Source organism: Orycteropus afer, unplaced genomic scaffold, assembly GCF_000298275.1.
Source record: "Orycteropus afer afer isolate SDZICR_OR568_19922 unplaced genomic scaffold, OryAfe1.0 scaffold00169, whole genome shotgun sequence".
NCBI classification, from domain to species: domain Eukaryota; kingdom Metazoa; phylum Chordata; class Mammalia; order Tubulidentata; family Orycteropodidae; genus Orycteropus; species Orycteropus afer.
In genome coordinates, this window is record NW_006921756.1 from 3,342,781 (window position 1) to 3,366,780 (window position 24,000).

Consider the following 24,000-nt stretch of genomic DNA (forward strand, 5'->3'; position numbering starts at 1 on the left):
AGGAGAGCATTCTCTTCCTATTCTCACGCTGTTCAGCCTCAAGCACAATTTTACAGTAGTCAGTGGTTGTATTTGAATTTCTATGCCCCATTCTGCCTTCCTCATTTCCCTGAGATCCCTTTGACAATTTCTGCATCTGCTGAGTTGTTCTCAAGTGCCTCACTCTTTAAAGCCTGTCCTTTGCTCTCATTTCTTCTAAACTCACCATTTTTTTTTTTGTCTTTTTAAATTTTACCTTCTTTTCTTTCTTAATTTTTTTTTTTTTAATATTGTGCTTTAGGTGCAAATTTACAGAGAAGAATTTGTTTTACATTCACAGTCTGTATACATTTGGTTTCACTCCCCAATTACCATTCCCAATCCTAACCCACTCTCCTCTTCTCCCTTCCCAGTGACCCCTTCCATCCCTGTGCCCTTCTTAGTTATGCACTGTCCAGCTTTTCCTCCATGTGAATGTTGCCTGTCTGGTGCATCATGGCCAAGTGTTCCAAGGAATGTATCTCAGTAGAGTAGGTGGGTGCATTACCCTGGGTTGAGTGTTCTGCATGTAAGTCTTATTACTGTTGAGCTGAGAGCCAGCCCTTGGGAGTGAGTTTTATCCCAGGCCTGAAGTGTATACCAGGGCCATAGTCTAAAGTCACCATTTTTATTTACTAAAAATACACGAGTCAGTCCCACTCGATGGCACATAACAACAACAACAAAATTTACCTAATTCAGGGTGAATGTTACCTGATTAAACAATTAACACTTAGGTGATATTTTAAAAAAATCTCTGCTTTTTATCCAGGGTCTCTGAGTCCCTAGTACTTAACATAAGGCCTTTAAATGCTCAACAAATATAGGTTGAAATGACCATAAACGTTTTGATTTATTTGTATTTTTACACAGTGAATGCTTGTTACAACCACTACATTTACTGGGGACTTTGTGTCAATTTAACAAAGTCAAGCCAGATATTTCAGGCAATGTGAATGGGTCTCTTTTTGTAGGTAGGTAAAATGGGCTTTACACATTTCACCCTAATACTTTACTTTGTCTTCTTAAGCCCCTCTTTGAAACCTTCTTTTCAGCTTCTTTACTTTATCATTGCCTCCATTAACTTTAGCTACTCTATATTCACTCGGAAGGAAGGCTGGGCAATCCTACTTCCGTAGTGATACTGCCTCGGAAACCCAAGGAGGGGTCGCTATGAGTCGGGGCCGACTCGATGGCAAATAACAACAACAACAACAACACTCTATATTCAAGAGGAAATTTCAGAATATCTTCTAATGTCCATTTTGTTTTTTCCTGTCTTTCCTGTCTTTTAATTACATTTTACTTTCTTCATATGATGTCCTTAATGTCATCCCACAACTTGTCTGGTCTTTGGTCATTAGTGTTTATTGTGTCAAATCTGTTCTTGAGATGGTCTCTAAATTCAGGTAAAATATACTCTAGGTTGTATTTTGGCTCTTGTGGACTTGTTTCAATTTTCTTCAGCTTCAACTTGAGCTTGCATATGAGATTCTAAAGGGTGGCTCGAGAAGAGAGAGTAAAGTATTATAATGACATCTATAAGACCTGAAATTGGAAAACCAGTAGAGAAGAGCAGCTTGACATTTCTCAAGCTGAAAGAACTGAAGAAAAAAATTCAAACCTCAAATTGCACTACTGAAGGACTCTATGGGCAAAATATTGCATGGTGCAGGAAGCATCAAAAGAAGATGGAAGGAATACACAGTCCCTGTATCAAAAAATAATTGGTCAACATTCAGCCATTTCAGGAAATAGCATAGGATGAAGGACCAATGGTGTTGAAGGAAGAAGTCCAAGCTGCACTGAAGGAATTGGTGAAAAAATAAGCTCCAGGAATCGACAGACTACCCATTGAGATGTTTCAACAAATGGATGCAGTGCTGGAGGCACTTACTCATTTGTGCCAAGAAATTTGGAAGACCTAGCTAATCAGCTGGAATCAAGATCTATATTTTGCCCATTCCAAAGAAATGTGATCCAACAGAATCCAGAAACTATCAAACAATATCATTAATATCACACACAAATAAAATTTTGCTGAAGATAACTCAAAAATGGTTGCAGCAGTATATTGACAGAGAACTGACAGAAATTCAAGCTGGAGTCAGAAAAGGATATGGGATGAGGGATATCGTTGCTAATGTCAGATAGATCTTGTCTCAAAGCAAAGAATACCAAAAAGATGTTTTCCTCTGTTTCACTAACAATGCAGAGGCATTCGCATTTGACTGTGTATATCATAAATTATGGATAACATTGTGAGGGATGAGTATTCTAGAACATTTAATTGTACTTATGAGAAACCCGTACATAGACCAAGAGGTAGTTATTTGCACAGAACAAGGGGATACTGCAGTTTGAAATCAGGAAAGGTGTGTGTCAGGGTTATATCCTTTCAACATACTTATTCAATCTGTATGCTGAGCAAATAATCCTAGAAACTGGACTGTATGACTGAGAACATGGCATCAGGGTTGGAGGAAGACTCATTAACAATCTGTGATATGCAAATGACACAACCTTGCTTGCTGAAAGTGAAAAGGACTTGAAGCATTTACTGATTAAGATTAAAGACTGCAGCCGTCAGTATGATAAATGGAGAAAATATTGATGTTATCAACGATTTAATTTTACTTTGATCCACAATCAACAACCATTGAAGCAGCAGTCAAGAAATCAAATGACGTGTTGCATTGGACAAATGTGCTGCAAAAAACCTCTTTTAAATGCTGAAAAGGAAGAATGTCACTTTGAGGAGAAGGTACACCTGACACAAGCCATGGTATTTTCAATCACCTCATATGTATGTGAAAGCTAGACAACGAATAGGGAAGACTGAAGAAGAATTAATTCCTTTGAATTATGCTGTTGGCCAAGAGTATCGAATACACTGTAGACTGCTAGAAGAATGAACAAACTTCTCTTGGGCAAAAAGTACAGCCAGAATGCTCCTTGGGAGCGAGGATGGTGACACTTCATCTTATGTGCTTTGGATATGTTATCAGGAAAGACCAGTCTCTGGAGAAGGATATCATATTTAGTAAAATAGAGGGTCAGTGGAAAAGAAAAAAAAAAATCAACGAGATGGATTGACACAGTGGCAGCAACAATGGGCTCAAACATAGCAATGATTGTGAGGATGGCACAGGACCAGGCAGTGTTTCATTCTGTTGTACATAGGATTGCTATGACTCAGAACCAACTTGATGGCATCAGACAACAATAACAGGTAGAATGGGCACAGAAGTCCCAGGGTGGCACAAATGGTTAAGTGCTTGACTACTAACTGAAAGATTGGTGGTTCAAATCCACCCAGAGGCTCCATGGAAGAAAGATCTGGTGATCTACTCTGAAAAATCAGCAGTTGAAAACCCTATAGAACACATGAGGTCAACAAGAATCAGAACTGACTTGATGGTAACTAGATTTTTTTAATATTATTTAGAATAGGTACAGGCAATAGCTTGGCTGAGATCCAACTCCCTGCAGGTTGCTCCTCCTGTTCACAGCTTCTCTCTGTCCTCCATTTCTGAATCCAAAAATGTCTTTGAAAAGTTCCAAAATTATTTTTATTTTTATTGTGATTTTGGTGGTTGAATATAGTAATTGTTTCTACAGTTTGGGAACTGAAGCTAGAAGAAACCCTGGAGAGAATCCTTATAATTATGGATCTTGTATCAGATTATCTGTTTTAATTGACTGTTTTAAAGCAGAGTTATGGTAATCGTTGAAAGGCCACAGATCCTTAACTCAGCCATTTACCAGAGAGGCTGTTTCCTCCATGCTCTTTCCCACCCAGCTCGGTATTTTTTCCCCTGCCTCACGCCCAAAGTAAGCATTTGACTTATTTACTTATATGACTTCTGGTTCCTACTGGGGCAGGGTTGTCTTCTTTAGAGCATAAGGGCAGGGGACATGGTTGTTGTTAGGTGCTATCAAGGGGACATGGAGCAACTGTCAAATAAAGGCAGTTAGATGATGGTGATGATGCTGATCTTGATTTCCTGTACCAGGATAAGTGGGAGAAGATGTTAGTCACTCAGCACACAACTGTGGAGGTCTTTGAACACATCAACTTGATGACCCTGGACATACTCTTGAAATGTGCTTTCACCCAGGAGACCAACTGCCAGATAAATGGGTCAGTGACAGGAGTAAATAAGATACTTATGAAGCATTATTTAGGTCACTTATTAATACATTGTCTCAACTTTCTCTTCTAGCACCAGTGACCCTTATGTAAAAGCAATGTTTGAACTCAACAAAATCATCTTTTATCGCATGTACAATTTCTTGGATCACTGTGACATAATTTTCAATTTCAGCCCTGAAAGTCACCGCATCCAGGAGTTAAGCCAAGTGCTACATCAGTATACAGGTATTTTTCAGATTTGGGTTGCCCAAGTCCATACAATCATGATCATAGTGTGTCTATGTAGAGGGTTAGAGTCAATGTGAAAAGGGGAATAATTATTGTTCTTAATCAAGTTTTATATGGACACTGCTCAAATGAAAGACAATTTGAATCCTTAGGAAGAGGTTGCTACATCCACAGTAGTAGCTGACCTTATCAGAACTTTTCTATGTATTATGCAATTTTTATTATGTACAGTTATTATTAGTAGCCATTTAAGATTTCAAAACATACCTGGGATATGACTTTTTGCACAGTGATTGAAGTAATAATGACAACATAGGAATGAATAGAGGGATAGAATAAGCATAATCATGAATTTCAAAAGGAGCTTAGTTCAAAAATAAATAGATAAAGCAAAACATAAATGCAAAAATTGAAATAGATTAAGCTTTCCAGGAATTCAGCATTCTTTGTCATGAATGCTACATCCAGAATCATCATTACTTATTAAAAAGCTCATCTTTTCCAGTGATTTGAGATACCATATTTATCGTATTCTAAATTGACATACATACTTGGCTCTATTTCTGAATTTTCTGTTCTGTTCCATTGGTCTGTCCTGCATGTGCTAGAATCACAATGCTTTGATTATAGAGACTTTATAGTATTTTTAATATACTACAGAGCTCTTCCCTTCCATTCTTTTCTTAACTGTTTTACACATTTATTTTTCCATATGAACTTTAGTATCAATTTAGTATCAACTAGCTCTAAATAAAAATTTTTTTGTATTTTTTTTTCCGTAATGCATTAAATTTATGGATTAACCTAGAACTGACATCTTGATGATGCTGATATATCCTGTCTAAGAACAAAGGTCATCTTTCCATATATTCAAGTATATTTTTGACTCTGTTTTTTAAATTGATTTCTTCATGTAAATATCGTACATTATTATACAAGTTTATTCCTATGTACTTCATCTTTTTGTTGTTGTTGTTACTATTGTATATTTGCATGGTAAAAGAGTTCAGCAAGGTACTAAACCAAAACCAAACCCATTTGCCGTCAAGTCAATTCCGACTCATAGTGACTCTACAGGACAGAGTAGAACTGTTCAAGAGGGTTTCTAAGGCTGTACACCTATACAGATTCAGACTGCCACATCTTTCTCCTACATAGTGACTGGTGGTTTTAAACCACCAGCTTTTAGTTAGCATTCACGCATTTAACCACTGTGCTACCAGGGCTCCCTTCAGCAAGGTAACAGGACAGCAAATTATTGTTTCTCTTGTTGATTCTGTAAGGTATTACAGTTATGCTTTCATATCAGCTGCAAATAGAGATACTTTTCTTTTCTCATTCATATGCTTCTAATTGCTTTTCTCTTGTCTAATTATATTGGCTATTACCTCTAATACAATGTTAAGCAGTAGTGGAGATAGTGGGCATCCCTGCCTGTTGTTAACCTTCATGAAAATACCTGGAATTTCCCCCATTTAAGTAAGACAGTAGGTTCATGTTAAGGTATAGATAGATGATTGGCAGATAGATAGATAGTTGGATGAATGGATGATAAGCAACCAACAACCAACCCACTGCTGTTGAGTCAGATCCATCTCCTAGTGACCCCAACCTTCCTTCTGAGGAGGGGCTGGTGGGTTTGAACTGCCAGCCTCCTGGTTAGCAGTCAAATGCTTTAGGCACTACACCACCAGAGCTCCTAGATGGATGATAGACAGATTTATATAGTGTCATGTTAAGGAAGTATCTAGGAGCTCTGGTAGCATAGTACCCAAGGCACTTGACTGCTAACCAGGAGGCTGGCAGTTCAAACCCACCAGCCACTCCTCGGAAGGAAGATTGGGCAATCTACTTTCATAGTGATACTGCCTCAGAAACCCAAGGAGGGGTTGCCATGAGTCAGGTCCAACTTGATGGCACATAGCAACAACAACAACAACAAGGAAGTATCTAATTGTGTGAGTTACTATTGCTGAAAAATAAAATAAACTACCCCCAAAGCCTAGCAGTTTAAAAAAAAAAAAAATCTATTTGCTCACAGCTCTGTGAGTTGGATGGACAGTGATCAGCTGGGACAATAGTTTCTGCTTCATATGGTGTTAGCTGGGCTGATTTACTTGGTCGCAATTAGGCCTGGAGAATTCAAGACGGCCTCACTCACATTTTTCACTCCTCAGCTGGGATGGTTGGATTGCTGGGTTATTTCCCTTTTGTCTTATAGTCTTTCATCTTCCAGGACCTCTCCATGTGCCTCGCCACCCACCACCACTACCACCACTGCCAGCAAGATAGCCTGGACTTCTTTAGATGATGGCTCAGAACTCTGGGATGGCAAGCAAGGAAATTCTTAAAGCCTAGGTCCAAAAGTCTCAGAATATCACTTACACTACATTCTGTTGTTCTAAATAAGTCATAAGCCTTCAAGGATGTGGAGAAATAGACTCTACTTCCTGGTGGGAAGAATGAAAACATCACATTTTAAAGGAGCTAGGACACAGGGAAACATGAGTTATTGAGGACATTATTATGAGGATCTATCTCACAATTCGTTTCTATTTTCTTTAGGAATAGATGTTGAATTTTGTCAAAGGCTTTTGCTGCATCATTGAAAAGAGTCATGATTTCCTCCTCCTTCTTGTTGTTGTTAGGTACTATGGAGTCAGTTCCAATTCATAGCAACCCTATGTACAACAAAATGAAACAATGCCCAGTCCAGCACAAGAATCCTCACAATCAGTACCGTGCTTGAGTCCATCATTGGAGCCACTGTGTCAGTCCATCTTGTTGAGGGTCTTCCCCATTTTTGCTTACCCTGTGCTTTACCAAGTATGATATCCTTCTCCAGGAATTGGACCCTTCTGACAACATGGCCGAAGTGCAAGAGACAAAGTCTGGCCATTCTCACTCCTAAGGAGTATTCCAACTGTACTTCCTCCAAGACAGATTTGTTCCTTCTAACAGTTCATGGTACATTCAATATTCTTCACCAGCACCACAACTCAAATGCATGAATACTTCTGTGGCCTTCTTTATTCATTGTCTAGCTCTCACATGCATATGAGGCTACTGAAAATCATAGCAATACCACCTCAGAAACCCAAGCAGGAGTCGCTGTGAGTCAGGATCGACTCCACAGCAATGAGTTTGATTTTTGGTTTTGGCTCTGAAATAATTCATGTAGCATTGGGACTATGTAATCTCAAAGGATTGGTAGACTGTCATACCACCTAGATCTTGTGTCTTATTTATTTATTTATTTACCTTATAACTTTCTCAATTTCCTCCATGGAAATTTGAAATTTATCTGTTTAAGTCTATCTCTACTGGAGCCAATTTTGGTATATCAAATTTTCCTAGGAAAATTTCCTAGGAAATTATCCATTTCATTTATGCTTAAAATTTATTTGAATAGAAGTTGACTTTGAAAAAAAATTCTCTGTATTAATATTTTTCCTGTGTCATTTCTTATTTTGTATATTTGTGCTTTGTTCCTTTTATTCCTTGTTTAAATTAACTAGTATTTTATCTACTATTGAGGAACCATAATTTTGATTTACTGATTTAGACTGCTGTTCCTTTTTTCTTTACCTTATTAATTTTTGGTATTTTCTTTATTATTTTCTACCTTTGGCTTATTTTGTTGTTGCTGTTGATTTTTTTTTCCCCTAGCTCTTTAGTTAGGGTTTAATGTGTTTGTTTTTATTCTTTCATTTCTATTGCAATACGTATTTAAGGTTATGAATTTTCTCTTGCTCACTGATTAAATATATCCAATATATTTTGATAAATAATCTTTTCATTATCATTATTGCAAAATAAAAAAGAGAAGGCATGGGGCAGCATCCTTTTACCTCCTCTAACTTCACAAGGGAGAAAGAGAATCACCATCAGCAACATCAGCCCAATGCTGATTCCTATCAGACAGAGGTCAGACATTCCACCATCCTCTTACCTTTTAACCAATTCTGACACCAACAACCATCCTTCCCACGGCACTCTCTACTTCTCGGCTGGGTTCAATAATTCATTGCAATGGCCACACAGAATTCACAGAAAATACTCAACAATTATGGGGTTTATTAGGGAAGTAACAGGTTACAATTCAGGATGAGAAACAAGTCAGGATACAGTTCTTTAGTCAGGACAGCTTCTTCTTAGCCTTGCTGCAGGCATGCTTCTATCAAGCCTCTGCCTCTGCTCTGCTTGGGCAAGTGTTATAATGCTCTATTAGCTCTGCTGAAAGGTGCACCCTGCTCTACCTGCAAGTTTCCTGCCCAAAGACACTCAGCTTTCTCACTCTGTTGGCTGGCAAGCCCACCACTGTGTCTCATGGCAGTCTCTCAGTTCTGCCTCCACTACTGGTGCTGCTTCTGCCATCTCTCTACTCTCTCTGAAATCTCTCTGCAATCTCTTTACAGTTGTCTCAGTGCAGGGATCTCAAATCCAAGGATGGGCTCCACTCCCAGCTCTTCTCTGTCCTTATGATAGTAAGATCCCCCTTTTCTGCCTGAGATGGTTCGATTTAAGCCTAACAAGATGGCAAAACTGACCAATTCCATATACTTTAGTTGCACAGTCCCACCCTCACACAGGTGCCATGTACCTTATTTACATTATTAGCAAGCTGTCCAATCTGCTTGTTTGGACACAAGCACCTTACATTTGCATAGTTCCACCGGTTATCTGGTGGAAGTCACAGAGACCATGGCTAGAAGAGCCATACCAAGTAATTCACTGCACTACAATTATCTTCTCAGAAATCCTGTAATCTCTGTTTAAGTTTTTCCTTTCACTCAAGAATTGTTTAATATAAAGTGCATAAATTTCTAGGTATAAGAGCTTTTAGATTTTGAATTTTTTAATTTCTAGTTTCATTGCCTTGTGGTTATTGTTTGCAATATTTCTATTTTACAGAACTTAACTAATGTTTTCTTTGTTTTAATATATGATTGATTTTTATAAATGTTCTGTGTGATCTTGAAAAGAAGGTATATTCCCTATGGTGCTTGATTTTTCTCCTCATATGCTCTACCTTATTGATTATTTTATTTAGATCTTCTATATCCTTACTGGGAGCTCTGGTGGCATAGTGCCTAAGGCATTTGACTGCTAAACAGAAGCCTGGCAGTTCAAACCCACCAGCTACTCCTCAGGAGGAAGATTGGGCAATCTACTTTCATAGAGACACCACCTCAGAAACCCAAGGAGGAGTCACTATGAGTTGAATTGACTTGACGGCAGTAAGGTTTTTGTTTGTTTGTTTGTTTTGTTGTTTATATCCTTACTTTTGTTCACTTGAGCTGTCTTTACTGAGAGTGGAATGTTAAAGATTTCTCTTTAGTGTGATTATGCCTATTTATTCTTTCACCTCCCATATATTTTGCTTTAAATGGATACTGCTGTGTTCTTCAGAAGGAAGGTCGGGCAAACTGCATCTGTAGTGATGCCACCTTGGAAACCCAAGGAGGGGTCACCATGAGTCAGATCCAACTCGATGGCAGTGACTTTGATGTGCATATATTCATAACTATTACATATTGTGTAATTGTGACTTTTATCATTAAAAAGTGACCTTGTTTGCCTTATGTTATGTGCTGTCGAGTTGGACCCAACTCATAGTCACCTCTCCTTGGGTTTCTGAGGTGCTGTTTTGCTCAAATTCTACTTTTTCTGATATAAAGTTTGCAATCCTTGCTTTTTTTTATCATTTCCATTTCCCACTCTAACTTTGCCCATTTCTTTATTTTTAGCCATTTTGAAACACTTTGTTTTAGTCATGTCTCTTACATGAAGTATATGGTTGGGTTTTCCTATATGAGTCAATTTAAAAATCTTTTTGTTTTGATAACTGAGACATTCTCATCCTGTTTATTGAAATGACTGATGATTTTGGTCTCAATGATTTCATATTATTATGTTACAATACTGTGCTTGTTTCTTTATATGATATGCCTTCTTTGCTCTTTTCAGTATAGTATGTTTTGTTAGTTAAGAACGTTTATATTTTTGCCCTGTGGTTACCATAGTATTCAGCCCTTTTGTAGGATCCTTAAACTCTCTTTTCCTTACTTGACATATTACTGCCATGTCCGTTTTAAGTTATGTCCTTTGATTTCCATTTGTGGTAGTTAAGATTGTTGTCACCTTGGCTGGGCCTGATTGAGTGGCCAGGCAGCTGGATGTAGTTATTGCACATAGTGAGATTGGCAATCAATTCTGTGCAGGAATCTACTGGAGCAGCTGAGTAGCTGCTTTAGGAATGTGGTCTGCTTCCAGAATATAAGAAGCAACCTTGAGGAAGGTCTCCAGCTTTTTGGCAGGCTTGAACCCTGCATGTAGCCAAGTCATTGTTCAGCAGCCTGCCATGCCCTGCCGATCTTGGGACTTCTTCTGGACTTGAATTAGTGGCCTTCTGTGTTGTTTGGAAACATTGGAACTGTGTCTTTTTACTTGTCAACCTTGAGTTTGTCAGCCTCAGAAGCCAGCAGCTGTCTGAATGAAGAAAAGCTTCCAGTTTCAGTGGGCCAGGAGCAAGAGGCAGAGCTGAAGCCCAAGGTTAAGGGGTTTCACCCAGCCCCTAGAGCCTGGCACTTTGAACTCGGACTTAAAGCCTCCAAACTGTAAGAGAATAAACTCTTGTTTGTTAAAGCCATCCCATTTGTGGTATTTTCTGTTAGAGCAGCACAGAGGTAACCAAAACACCATGTATTACCTATATAATTATCAGTGATCTTATTCTACTTTCTTATTTTTTCCTCTCTTTGTATTTTGAGTTGCATTATTTTCATTTTTAATATTTATGTATTATTCTTCAACCAGATCTCTGTTCTTCAATCTAAAATTAAATCTGTTGAATGCCCTCTTCAGTTCTTTTATGTAGTTTTCCTAGTAATCTCTTGGTAAGATGAAGGTCATTCTCTACAGATTTCTCAGGAAGGGCTCATGAACACAGTTCTTGCAAGTTTCAAATTGTGTTGTATAACTTTAAAATTGTGTTGTAAATTGGTCCTTGAAGGACCATTTAGCTGACGATAAAATTTTTAGCCCACATATCTTTCCTTGAGTTTCTTTAAAATGCTCTACTTACTATGATTTTCTTATTGTTCTTGAGAATTATTATAATAGCCTAATTTTCTTGCCCTTGAATGTTATTTTGTCATTTTACTTGGCATCTCTGAGAATTTTTTTCACTGTCTTTAATGTTTAATACTTTTACTAAGGTATATATTAAAGTTGATCATTCTGCTTCAATTTTTCCAGGCATAGGGTAGGCCCTTTCAATATGTATATTTAAGTGTTTTCTTATTTCTAGATAGTATTCTTGGGTTATGATTTTAAATACTAGCTCCAATTCATATTTTTGTTCTGTGTTTTATTGCAGGGCCTTCAATTATACGTATGTTAAAATTTCTTTGCCTGTTTTCCATTTTATTTGATAACTTTTCCATTAAAATAAAGTATTTAGATGAAAGAAGAAAAGAATTATTGGTCAATTGCATCTGAATCTGAAATCATCTTCATTATATTGATTACATAATAAAATAAACAAAGGAGCCCTGGTGGTGCAGTGGTTAAACACTTGGGAGAAAGATGTTGCAGTCTGCTTCCATAAAAAGATAAAAGCCTTGAAAACCTATGGCGAAGTTCTACTCTGTCCTATAGGTTTGCTATGAGTCAGAATCAACTCATTGGTAATGGGTTTAGTGATATAAAGTATATTTTTGATCTACTGTGTTTGTATGTTTAGAGATTTGATCCGGTGTCCATTTGATGAGAAAATAAATATCTATAAAAAATAAGTCTATTTAAATATAATGTACCTACTTTGACCTCAGGAAATTAGGCAAAATCTGAATTATATGAGCCATGAGTTGCAATTTATTTGACTTTGATTGACTTTGCTGTCACTCTGGTGATGGAGAACTATTATTGTGTCCCAGAAAAGATAGTCCAAGACAGAAAGAAATCCCTCCAAGATGAGAGGAAGCAGGATGATACTCAGAGGAGGAAGTACCAAGATTTTCTGGATATTATCCTTTCTGCCCAGGTAAATCTCCCAAATTTCTGAGCTTATTCAAATAGCTAATTAATTATGTAGGTGGGGGGATGCATAGTGGTGTGGTGGGGAGATGCAACAAAATTGATTGACTAAATATGACAATAATTTGAATTTATGAGTTGGTTCCATGTAGTTTTGGGGAAAGACGGAATTCTATGGTGCTGTCACTATTGAGAGTCGGGTAAAAGACTAAGTTTTTATTAATTTGACAGGATTTGGCATGTCATGATAGTTCACAGAAACACAGAAAAGTAGATGACAGTATAAGCTGGTAAAATGATGGGGATGAAGCACTGAAAAATCTGGATAAAGCAAGGGGATTGAAGAGATTTTTTTAAGGCCTGGTGATTTGAGGAAACTCTTTGCAAGGTCTACTTTTCTTATCTAATCAACATCTCCTTTATGCCTGGGCATAGTTGTGTCTCATACAATATATTTCTTTAACTGAATTAAAGTTGACACTTCTATTTTAAAATCTTTCTTTTTTCTTTAAGATCAATATTTTGGTTGAGGCTGTAAACATCTATAAACAGACATTGCATAAAAATATCTCTACTGTAATTTCTAGGCTGAAAATGAAGACAGCTTCTCAGATACTGACCTGTGGTCTGAGGTGAACACATTCATATTGGCAGGGCATGACACCACAGCAGGGAGCATCTCCTGGCTACTCTACTGCCTGGCTCTGAACTCTGAACACCAACAGAGATGCCGAGAAGAAATCAGGGACATCCTGGGAGATGAGTCTTCCATCATCTGGTAAGATCTACCTCCCTAAACATTTCAGCACAGTCTTCTCCTCCAATTTTGCTTAATTCTTTCTTCTGGTATCTTGTGTATTAAGTTTCATGTCTGACACAAAGGGGGTCTATGGGTGTCTTGGATAGTCTGTTAGGTGCAGCACTCATATAGGCAGTCCAGAAAACCCAATCAAATTTAATGCTTATGAATCCAGAGTGGAGACTAAACCACAACTAAATGCAGAGTCAAGGATGTTGCACCCAGGGACAAGTAAACAATAAGTTGGACTTGTAAGAGAAAGCTAATGTATAATATTTAGAGTGGAGTCTCAGAGTTAGTGTGTGCTGGTCTTATCGGTCAGTTTAAGTTTTTAACGAATTAGTGCATAGAAAGAGAGAAATTTTAATCATGAGCATCCATATAGGGCATGGCCATGAGGGGCAAGGAATGACTACGACCATTGAGAGACTGAATTACAAAATAGCAATGAGGTCTCTATCATGGGAAATCATATGGAGCATGATTGAGAGCACTAGTTAAAGACTACAGCTATTAAGAGACTATGTAACAAGACAGGAATGGCCATGTCAGAAACTAGGTGAAAGAGCAACTTGTAGGAAGTAATTGATGCTGAGGCAGCAAACAATGACAGTCACAAATTGACCTTATGGAACTTGGTAACCACAGTGCTTCAAGATATGTGTATGTGAAAGGAAAAGAATGCTCTTTTTCAAGAGGTCTCAGTACTCCTTTGTATTTTGCTAAAGAAGTTCATCATTCATAAATTACCTATTTCAATCCTTTTCCTAATCAGTGGTGTGTACATGTCCCATTTCTTTGAGTGGAGTTCGAGTAGGGTTTGGTTTAAGTGAGGCTTCTCTTCTGAGAGACCTAAATGACCAGCTGCTTCATTGTAGACATCCTACTCTGCCCCCTTGACACCAGCTTCATTTATCAGGACTGGCTTTGGACTTTGAACATAGTACTAAATTATACACACTATAGTTCAGTTTAGCAAATAAATACTGAAGGCATTTTAAGTACTGAGGTATTAAAAAATGAATAATATTTGGTGTGGGTCCTCTTCTCAATGAGCTCACAGTCTAGTACTGCAGACAGACCCACATACAGATAATTCATTTTAACATAGTAAAGGCACAATGTACTGGCCACAATGAAGACATAACAGACAGGCACCAAACATGGCATTGGGGTGGAAGGTGGGGTTCTCATATAAACTTCCTGGGGAAGCTGACACTTAAGCTACCTCTTACAGAATAAGTAGGAGTTAGCTAGGTGGTAAATTTCAATTCCATTTTTTTAAGACTGAAGCTTGGCTTATGGATTTTGCTCTCAGATATGTTGATTGCAAAGGAAAAAAACATGTCCTTCACATAAAACATACCCCTCACCCTAACTAGATAGTTCACAAATGATTACCTTGTCAAAAGGGACAGAAAGATAGAAATGCTAAGGGAAACCCAGCCCAATGACTAGGAAAATCCACATTTCATATGCAAAGGTCAGTATAGTCAGAACATTTTTAAAAGGAAAATTTGAATTTATAAAGTTGAAATAGAGGTCTCACTTTTTATAAGGAAATAGAAGTCATTTCCTACCCTAAATATAAATGACTAATTTTTTTAATTCATTCATTGAATTTGGAAACACTATACAGTATATCACCTCTCAACATTAATTACAGATTTTGACCTTGATTTATGGTGGATGTTTATTAAACTCATATATTACCCTTCCTCATTCTTGTTTTGCCTAAATGTGAAAGCAATAAAGGAATCTTTGCCAGATAAGAAAGATAAAGACCAGAGGATCTGTTAATAGTCAATTTATTTTAATGAGAAAAATGGCAGTAATATTAAAGAGAATAAGCTCTGGTGATGTAGTGCTGCTAAAGAGGCAAGGAGGCCATATCTCTTGACCTCCTCTAACAGCACAAGAGGAAAACAGAATCACCATCAATAGCCCAAGGCCTATTCCTGCAAGGCCAGACATGCTGCCTCCCTCCAGCCCTTTCACCAACCCTGACACCAACTGTTCCTCCTGCACCACTCACCACCTTTCTGCTGTGTTCGATAATTCACTTTCACTGCAGTGGCCACACAGAACTCACAGACTATGGGGTTTTTAGGGAAGCACCAGGCTACAATTCAAGTTCAGGAAAAATGTTTAGTCTGTCTCAGCCTGCCATCTCTCAGCCAACAGTTTCTCACAGTCTCTCTCCCAGCAGTGCATGTCCCTCGGTGTCTCTCTCAGCCCATGTGTCTCTTACATCTCTTTCCCAGCAGCGCATGTCTCTCAGGAGCGCAGTTCTCTCAGGAGTGCATGCCTCTCAGGAGCATATTTCTCTTGGGAGCATGTTTCTCTCAGCAGCACATCCTTTTTAACCAGCAGTCAGAGAGAGTTCTGCTCCTAAGAGGCCTCCTTTTGAGCCTGGCAGAGTGGCCAAACTAGCCAATCATAACATCAGAATTCTAAGCACCTGAAAGATAGTGAACTTCCTGGAACATTGCTTTGTGCCACTCCCAACAGAAATACCCCAGGTGGATAACTTTTATAACCAGGAGCTCCTGAGTTGCTCACAGCAAATTCCACTGTGGAGTTTACAAAGACTTATGGCTAGAAAAGCCATACCAGGTAATTTACTACACCACAAGTGCCTAAGGCATTTGCCTACTAACAGAAGCCTGGAGGTTCAAACCCACCAGCCACTCCTCAGAAGGAAGATTGGGCAATCTACTTCTGTAGTGATACTGCCTTGGAAACCCAAACAGGGGTCACTATGAGGTCAGATCCAACTCGACAGCAGTGAAAAATTTATATTATATTATGGTCTAATACTTATATTTGAAGAAATCTGTACATTGTACTCTATTTATAATTCTTGTGGACATAAAACCATACTGCAAAGAGCAATTTCTGAAAAAAATTAGAAGGTTATTCATCTTCTCCATTTGACTCCTTATCAGCCCTTTTCTGCATTGGTTTAGAAATCCTCTCATGGTTTTGCATCAGGATAGAAATGGACAGAATTGTGTTTCTTAATTATGCAAAGAGCCAGGCTAAGCAGAATTACTCTTTTATTCTGGGTGTAGGAGTCCCTGGATGGTGAAAATGGTTAAACATTCAACTACTAACCACTAACCACTGTTTGAACCCACCCAGAGGAACCTAGAAAGAAAGGTCTAGTGATCTGCTTCTACAAGATCACAGCATTGAAAACCCCATGGAACAAAGTTCTACTCTGCAGCACATGGGGCCACCATGAGTCAGAATTGGGCTTGAGGAGGAAAAAGTTCAAAATTAAAATTTCACAGTCCCAAATGTTCAAAGACTGCGTTCAGAATAATGCAGTAACCAGAAAAACAAATAGGAATGCAATAAAGCAAATAGAAAGATTAAATGTATGCAGTCATTTTATTGAACCAACCTGACTAGCTAGGGAGAAACTTTATTTTTCTGCCACTAACACTTCAAACTTATTGTGTGGAACAAGTTCTTTTCATCTCTGGGATCAAATCTTGAGTGAGTCTCATAGAGTTCCCACCCACTTAAATCACAAGAACGGCCTCATTTCAGCAATTTAATTATATAGTTCAGTGTAATAATAAAACATTCCAATTTTTATCCACTTAGAACTCCATCTCAGTTGGGTACTTATTTGGCCTGGAAGCCATTGGTAGGTGAGGGGGTTGTTATTGATTTCTTACTGACCAGCTCCTTACTTATGCTGTTTCTGACCCTTCCAGAAATGATCCCAGAAAGAAGAAGGGCTTGAGGAAAAAGAGGCTGGTACTATTTTAATCTTGCTATCTGTGGTGGTTAAGGTTGTATGTCAACTTGGCTGGGCCTGATTGAGTGGCTGGGCCACTGGATGTAGCTTTCCCCCATGGTGAGATTGGTGATTAACTCCACGGTAGAATCTACTGGAGCAGCTGAGTAGCTGCTTTAGGGACGTGATTTGCTCCCAGTATATAAGAAGCAAGTTTGAGGAAGGCCTCCAGTTTTTTGGCACACTTGAAACCTGCATGTAGCCAAGTCATTGTTCAGCAGCCTGCCTTGCCCTGCCGATCTTGGGACTTTTTCTGGATTTGAATTACTGTCCCGCCATGCTGTTTGGTAATATCAGGACTGTGCCTTTTTACTTGTTGACCTTGGGTTTGTCAGCCTCAGCAGCTAGCAGTTGCCTGAATGAAGAAAAGCCTTTCAGCAGGAGGCAAAGCTGAAACCCAAGATTGAGGGGCCCCTAGAGCCTGGCACTTTGAACTCGGACTTCTAGCTTCCAAAACTGTAAGAGAGTAAACTCCTGTTTATTAAAGCCATCCGCTTTGTGATATATTCCTCTCAAAGCAGCACGAGGGGACCAAAACACTCTCTGAGCTTAGTAGATAGTCAATGCTTATGTATTCTCTCAAGCTTCTATAGGTTACTTAGAGATTCCCTCACTGGAACTTCCAAGGGTGACTCCTGGAACATGAATGATGTTTCATTTGGTGGCCACTTTTAACTCCCCTCTACTGGCAACTTTGTCTCTTCAGGTCATTCCCTTAGACAAAGTCCTTTACCAGCTGGCTCTGGAGCCCTCCCTCTTGCCAGTTCATTGACTCCAAGAACAAATGTGCACATTTCTTACCTTGCCCCTGGGAAAAGAATGCTCTCCCCTAGTGCTGTCCTACCTCTCTCTGTTCTTCACTATTGCCTCTCATATCAGTCTGAGTGAGCCTTCAACCCCAGCAAAGACATACCAGCTCATCTAAGTAATCCTTTTGAAGCTCTTTGACATTATTTAAGATGTGAGGACACCTCTGTTCTCCATGGCACTCCAGCATTACGGCAATTCTCGTTAAAGGGATATATTTTTTCTCTCTCTTTCTCAAAAGTCTTAAGCCTCCTTTATTCAATTCTTGTCATTGTTAGCTGCTATTGACACCCCCAATTCATGGCCATGGCAACCCCATGCACAATAGAACAAAATGCTGTCCTGTTACCCAGTCTTGTTACATCCCCGTGATTGATTGAGAATTGGGCTATTCTGATCCATAGGCTTTCCATTGGGTGACTTTGGAAAGTATATTACCAGGCTTTTCTTCCTAGTCTGTCTTAGTCTAGAAGCTCTGCTAAAACCTGTTCAGCATCATATTAACACCCAAGCCTCCATTTATAGATAGATGTTAGCCATTCATGTAGTGTATTGGTTGAGAATGAAACCTGGGTTTATTCCATAGAAGTTGAGAATTCTACCACTGAACCATCAATGTCCCCCTTCACTCCTTAGCTGTTCCTTATACATTCTTGATTTACATGATGAATTCAGACTTCTAACATCCTAAACTGCTATAACAGATATAACACAAGTGGATGGCTTTAATAAACGTAAATTTATTTTCTCACAGTTTATGATGCTAGACATTTGAATTCAAAACACAGGGTCTAGGAAAAGCCTTTCTCTCTTTATTAGCTCTGAAGGAAAGCCTTGTCTCCTTTCAACATCTGTGGGTCCACCACTCCTTGAAGATCTCCTTGTGTCTTGGCATTAGTTTTCCCCTGTATCTAAGAGGTTCTCAGTACAGGGACCCTGAGTGCAAAGAATGCACTCTGCTCCCATCTCTTCTTTCTTGGTAGTAGTGAAGTCCCTCTCTTCTCTCCTGGCTTCTCTCTCCTTTTATCTCAAGCAAAGATGTGCACAAAATGGAGGACAACCACACAGTACTGGAAATCATGGCCAAGCCAAGTTGATACATATTTGAGAAACACAACTCAGTCCATGACATTTCAAAAATCCATGTCCTTGCCACGTGTAAAACATACTCATCTCATCATCATCTCCAAAGTCTTATATCAACTCCAAGTCTAAAAATCTCAATTTCTAAATCACTTAAATCAAATATGGGTGAGACTAGGCATATAACTTCCTTGGGCAAAATTCCTCTTCATCTGTGAACCTGTGAAATTTGAACTACAGGTTATCTGTTTCCAAAGTACAATGGTGGGAATGCATACATTTCCATTACAAAAGGAAAAGTTGTAGGGAAAGTTGTAGGGAAAGTGTTGGACACCAAATGAGTCCAAAACCCACCAGAACAATTTACATTAGCTCTCAAGTCCTGAAAATAATACTTTGTTCTCTGAGACAATCTAGGCAATGGATCTACCCTCTAGAATATGGGTGTTTGCCATGCTCTCTGGATCCTGGGTGGAGGCTTCCCAGCTCTGGGCTTCAGCTTGCCTTCTAAGCCCTCTGGGATGGCAACTCTGCCCCCTTGGCTTTAAGTGCCCCCATTCTTCCAGTCCATCTGAGTGGTGACCCCACCCCCTCAGCCCCATTTTCTCCCCCTTGTGCATGGCAGCCCCACCCCATCAGCTTTGGGCAGCAGCCCACACCCCCAGCACAACTTAGAAGTAGTCCTACACTCCAAAAATGAGTTGACAAAGATCTGATTCTTTGAAACTAAGGAAACTGTGGGCCCACCCTTTGACATCCAGAAGACAAAGTCCCCACCCCTTGAAGCCAAGAAGATCCTGCCTCCCGTGCTTCTTTTCAACAATTCTGCTGATCTCTGAGCTCTAGCAATAGTCTTTTTCTATTCTTGGAGGACAACAAATGTAGCTCCTTTGGCTTGTTCCCTCACAATAGAATTCCAAGAGACAGACAGCATTCTTTTCTTTCGTTCTTTCTCTGTCCCCTTCAGTCTAAGCTGATGGGTTTTCTGCTATGGTAGTTAATTAGACTCATCAGTCACAGGCTTAATCTCTTTAATAGAAGATTGTGTAGCTATGTCTTTGGAGAACATTCTAGGACACATGTCCTTATTTTGTTCAACAGAAACTTTAAGTACTGTTTTTATTTCACCTAATTCATTTTTAAATCTATCTCTTTCCTCTTGCATTTTGCTATAAGTAGCAAGAAGAAACTATGTGGCCCCTTTAAGATCTTGCTTAGAAATCTCTTCAGCTAGATACCCAAGTTCATCACTTATAAATTCTGCCTTACACCATACATTTGAATATAAATCAGATAAGTTCTTTGCCACTGCATGAAAACATTGCCCTTCCTCCATTGTCCAATAACATGTACATAATTTTCTTTTAAAGTCTCACCAGAAGCACATTTAATGTCCACATTTCCTAGCAACGTTCTGTTGCTGGTGCCATATGTATTCTTTAAGGTGACAGTGACTTTTTCTGTGGCTCTCCTCGCTTGCTTCTGAGCACTTTGACATCCATAATTCTACCAACAGTCTCTTCAAGGAAATCTAAGCTTTTACTTTTAGGCACCTTAAAGCTCTTCTAACCTCTACCCATTACCCAGTTCCAAAAATATTTCCACATTTTAGGTCTCTGTTAGAGAAGCACCTCACTTCCTTTCTCTTAGTTATCTAGTGCTGCTGTAACAGCAATACCAAAAATAATGGCTTTAACAAACAGAAATTTATTTTCTCACAGTTTAGGAGGCTAGAAATCTAAATTCAGAGTGCCAGCTGACAAGGTTTTCTCTCTCTGTTTGCTCTCAAGGGATGTTCTTGTGTCCCTTCAACTTCCTGGTATTCCTTGGAGATCTACATATGTCTTGGCATCAGTCTTCCCCTGGGTCTAGGATGTTCTCAGTGCAGGGACTTCAGATCCAAAACATATGCTCCACTTGTGGCTTTTCTTTCCTGGTAGTAGTGAGATCCCTCTCCTCTACTGGCTTATCTCTCCTTCTATCTCTTGTAAGGTAAAAGGTGTGCCTCAGCAATGGTGTGCACAAAATGGAGGACAAGAACACAATACTGGGAATCATGGCCTACCCAAGTTGACATGTTTTGGGGGGACCCAATTCAATCCATAACAGGCTGTAAGACTGGTTTTCAGAAATTTCCTTAGCAAAGCAGTAGTTCAGCATCTCAATTTATAGTGAAGACATTTAGCACTTGCTTGGTTCTTCTGCCTCTGGGACTTCAAGTGATCTTAAGGCAGAAAGAATCTCATTTTAATATTGTTTCATAAACTAGTTAGCAAACTAGCTTTAACTTGAAGATGATAATTTCCTAGGAACAAACATCAGACATAAATTTGATCAAATTTACAAACATGATATGAAGTCTGAGTTCCCCTCCCTCTGTCATCCTCACAGGGACCACCTGGGCAAGATGTCATATACCACAATGTGCATCAAGGAGGCGCTCCGATTGATCCCGCCAATCCCATCCATTTCCAGAGAACTCAGCAAGCCCATTACCTTCCCAGATGGACGTTCTTTGCCTACAGGTCTTTGTATTCTTTTCCTAAGCAGTTCCTAGAGACCATGGGATCCTGGGAGCCACAGTGACAGGTTTTCCTTGCTCTTGGAGAAATCAGAAGATAAAGCTAAGGCTATCTGAGTTAGTGTTGTATACCTATTTAGAGCTCAGTTGGTAATGCCTTGGTCAGATAAGGGTTTCAGAGACTTTCCTAAAGACACATAGCCAACTGTAGTAAAACTAGACGGAACCTGTGTCTCCAGAACCCCAGACTAGGGTCTTTTCCATTGTGGTATATTGTCTCTAAGGTAATATTTTTATGGCTGAATTTGAGAACCAGGTTAGATTTCATGGAAAATGAGAACCACTATCTTTATTTAGGAGACCCATGGGGTCATCATCGTAATAATATCACCCTTACATGTGTGCAGCACTTAATAGGTTAGATGTGTGCAGCACTTAATAGAATAGATTAGGTAGATTAGATCACCCACATTATCTCATTTTTTTTAAAATAGTCCTTTCCAAAGCACTTTCAAATTATATCAATGTAGCCAAAAACCCACTGAGGAAAACTCAATGTGCAGATGAGATTAACTAACATAAACAGAGCTAGAACTGACTCAGAGATTCTGTGACTGGCGCCTAATGCTTTTGCCAGAACACCACAGGTCTCTGAGAAGGACATGTGGGAGGCAGAGGCCACATGAATTACCCTTTCTCTTGTCTACTTCAGTGTTCTATTAAGTTTTGCCCTTGAAAACAAGCAAACAGGATTGCTTATAGCTAACACAGCCTGTTACCTATTGTGACTTTGTTAACAGGTCTAGAATTCTTTTACCAGAATTATTTCTGATAACCAAATAATCTTCAAATTCTCTTTCTTCTTTTATTTTTCCCCAAAATTTACATGACTATTTGCTAAAATATTCCTTATATGAACAGCACCAACAGAAATTTGTCACTTAATCCACATGATTACAGTTCTGTTCTTATGTACTCAAACTATTTCCAGTGAGTACTTTATAGTCCACTAAAAGGTGTTTTAAGTAATTGCCAGAGACAGCAGAAAAGATAAGCACAATATCGCTTTGGCATGATGGCAATAGCTCCTTAAGATAGAGTTAGGAATTAAATAAATCATTGCTTTGAAAATTAAGATAGCAACCCAAGCCCATGAGCCTCTCACTGCTGGCATCAGCTGCAACACATAGAGTTCTGCCAGGAGCTAGTGCTTTCCCTTCTAGAAGAAAAGGCTTGCTAAAGAGCAATATAACATTAGCTCACAACTTGCTTTTTCTCCTCAAGTTCTTTTATTTCCTCCTTTAGGAATGAATGTGGTTCTCAGTATTTGGGGTCTTCACCACAACCCTGCCATCTGGGAAAACCCAAAGGTATGACTATCTTGTAGAGAAATACATTAAAGAACTAATGCTATGAAATTCACCATTTAGTGGTTAAACACAGAAGTGCCTGTATAGTTAAAGGAAATGGCACAAAGAGAATAAAAACATAAAAAACAAAAATGTAAAACTTTTCCATAAAGGAAAGATGTCCTCTTCTACTCCCACTTTGTATTTGCTTTGAATGAACAAATTGGCATAAAACCATACAATCCATAAATTGTCACAGTCTGTATTCACTCACTCATTTCCCAAGTTCTACCAAGGTCTTACCTAGAATATCTGCAAAGGAATAGTGTCAATATATTCAGGCAACTCAAACTCTTTTTTGCTGTATGTGTCAATCAAGATTCTAGAAGAAAATAGATGACACACTCAAGTTGGGAATTTGAGAAAGGTTTTATAAAAGAATTGTTGACAAAATTACAGGTAAGGTTTAAGAAAAGCAAAATGGAGGAAATAACTGCTAGATTTCCTTACGAGTTCTAATGGGACATGGAAGGGAGGGTTACAGAACCTGACAAGAGAAAGCTGTGGGGAGAAAGCCATCAGACAGAAGCTGTGGCCTTTGGAAGAACATGCAGCCTTCCTGAGGCAGCCTGGTAGAGAAGAGCCTGTAGAATAAATACTCTGAACTCTCTCTCCTTCTACCCTCCAAATCTTCTGCCAATGCCTTTTATTAGCCAAATCCAATAGGAAACCATGTGTGCCAGCTTTCTGGGACACAGAGCAAGGTGGAAAGTTGAGGAGAGGATCAGGAGAAGCAAAAAGAAGATTTGTATCATACCGGAGTTCCTCAATTCAATGTCCCTGACACTCTAACCATTCACATGTACTGATGCTTCCTTTTACATAAGTAGCTAAAGTTTAAGATATGTTATATGTAATGAGAAGGCTGGGCCACTGTGATAGTCTGTGAGCTGTTTTCCTGAGATAAATTTCTCTTTCTCTCTCTCTCTCTCTCTCTCTCTCTCTATAAGCATTACTGGTTTTGCTTCTCTAGAGAACCCAGCCTAATACGGTCACATGTTCATTGATGATTAATTTTATAGTCATATTGGCTGGTCTTCTAAGTGGGTGCTCTCTGTGTTAGGCTGGGTTCTGTAGAAAAGCAAAACCAGTAAAGCTTATAGAGAGAGAAAGAGAAATTTATCTTAG

At 38.9% G+C, this 24,000-nt stretch overlaps 1 protein-coding gene across 1 annotated transcript in view; it reads left to right on the forward strand.

The window, feature by feature from the left end:
• LOC103201935 (cytochrome P450 4X1) overlaps window positions 1–24,000 on the forward strand; it is a 111,973-nt gene that overhangs the window by 78,896 nt on the left and 9,077 nt on the right. The window contains exons 5-10 of the mRNA XM_007946704.1: window positions 4,035–4,162; window positions 4,245–4,399; window positions 12,343–12,449; window positions 13,030–13,220; window positions 21,334–21,467; window positions 22,769–22,833. Coding sequence (XP_007944895.1) covers window positions 4,035–4,162; window positions 4,245–4,399; window positions 12,343–12,449; window positions 13,030–13,220; window positions 21,334–21,467; window positions 22,769–22,833 — 780 coding nt within the window. The remainder of the gene's footprint in view (window positions 1–4,034; window positions 4,163–4,244; window positions 4,400–12,342; window positions 12,450–13,029; window positions 13,221–21,333; window positions 21,468–22,768; window positions 22,834–24,000) is intronic.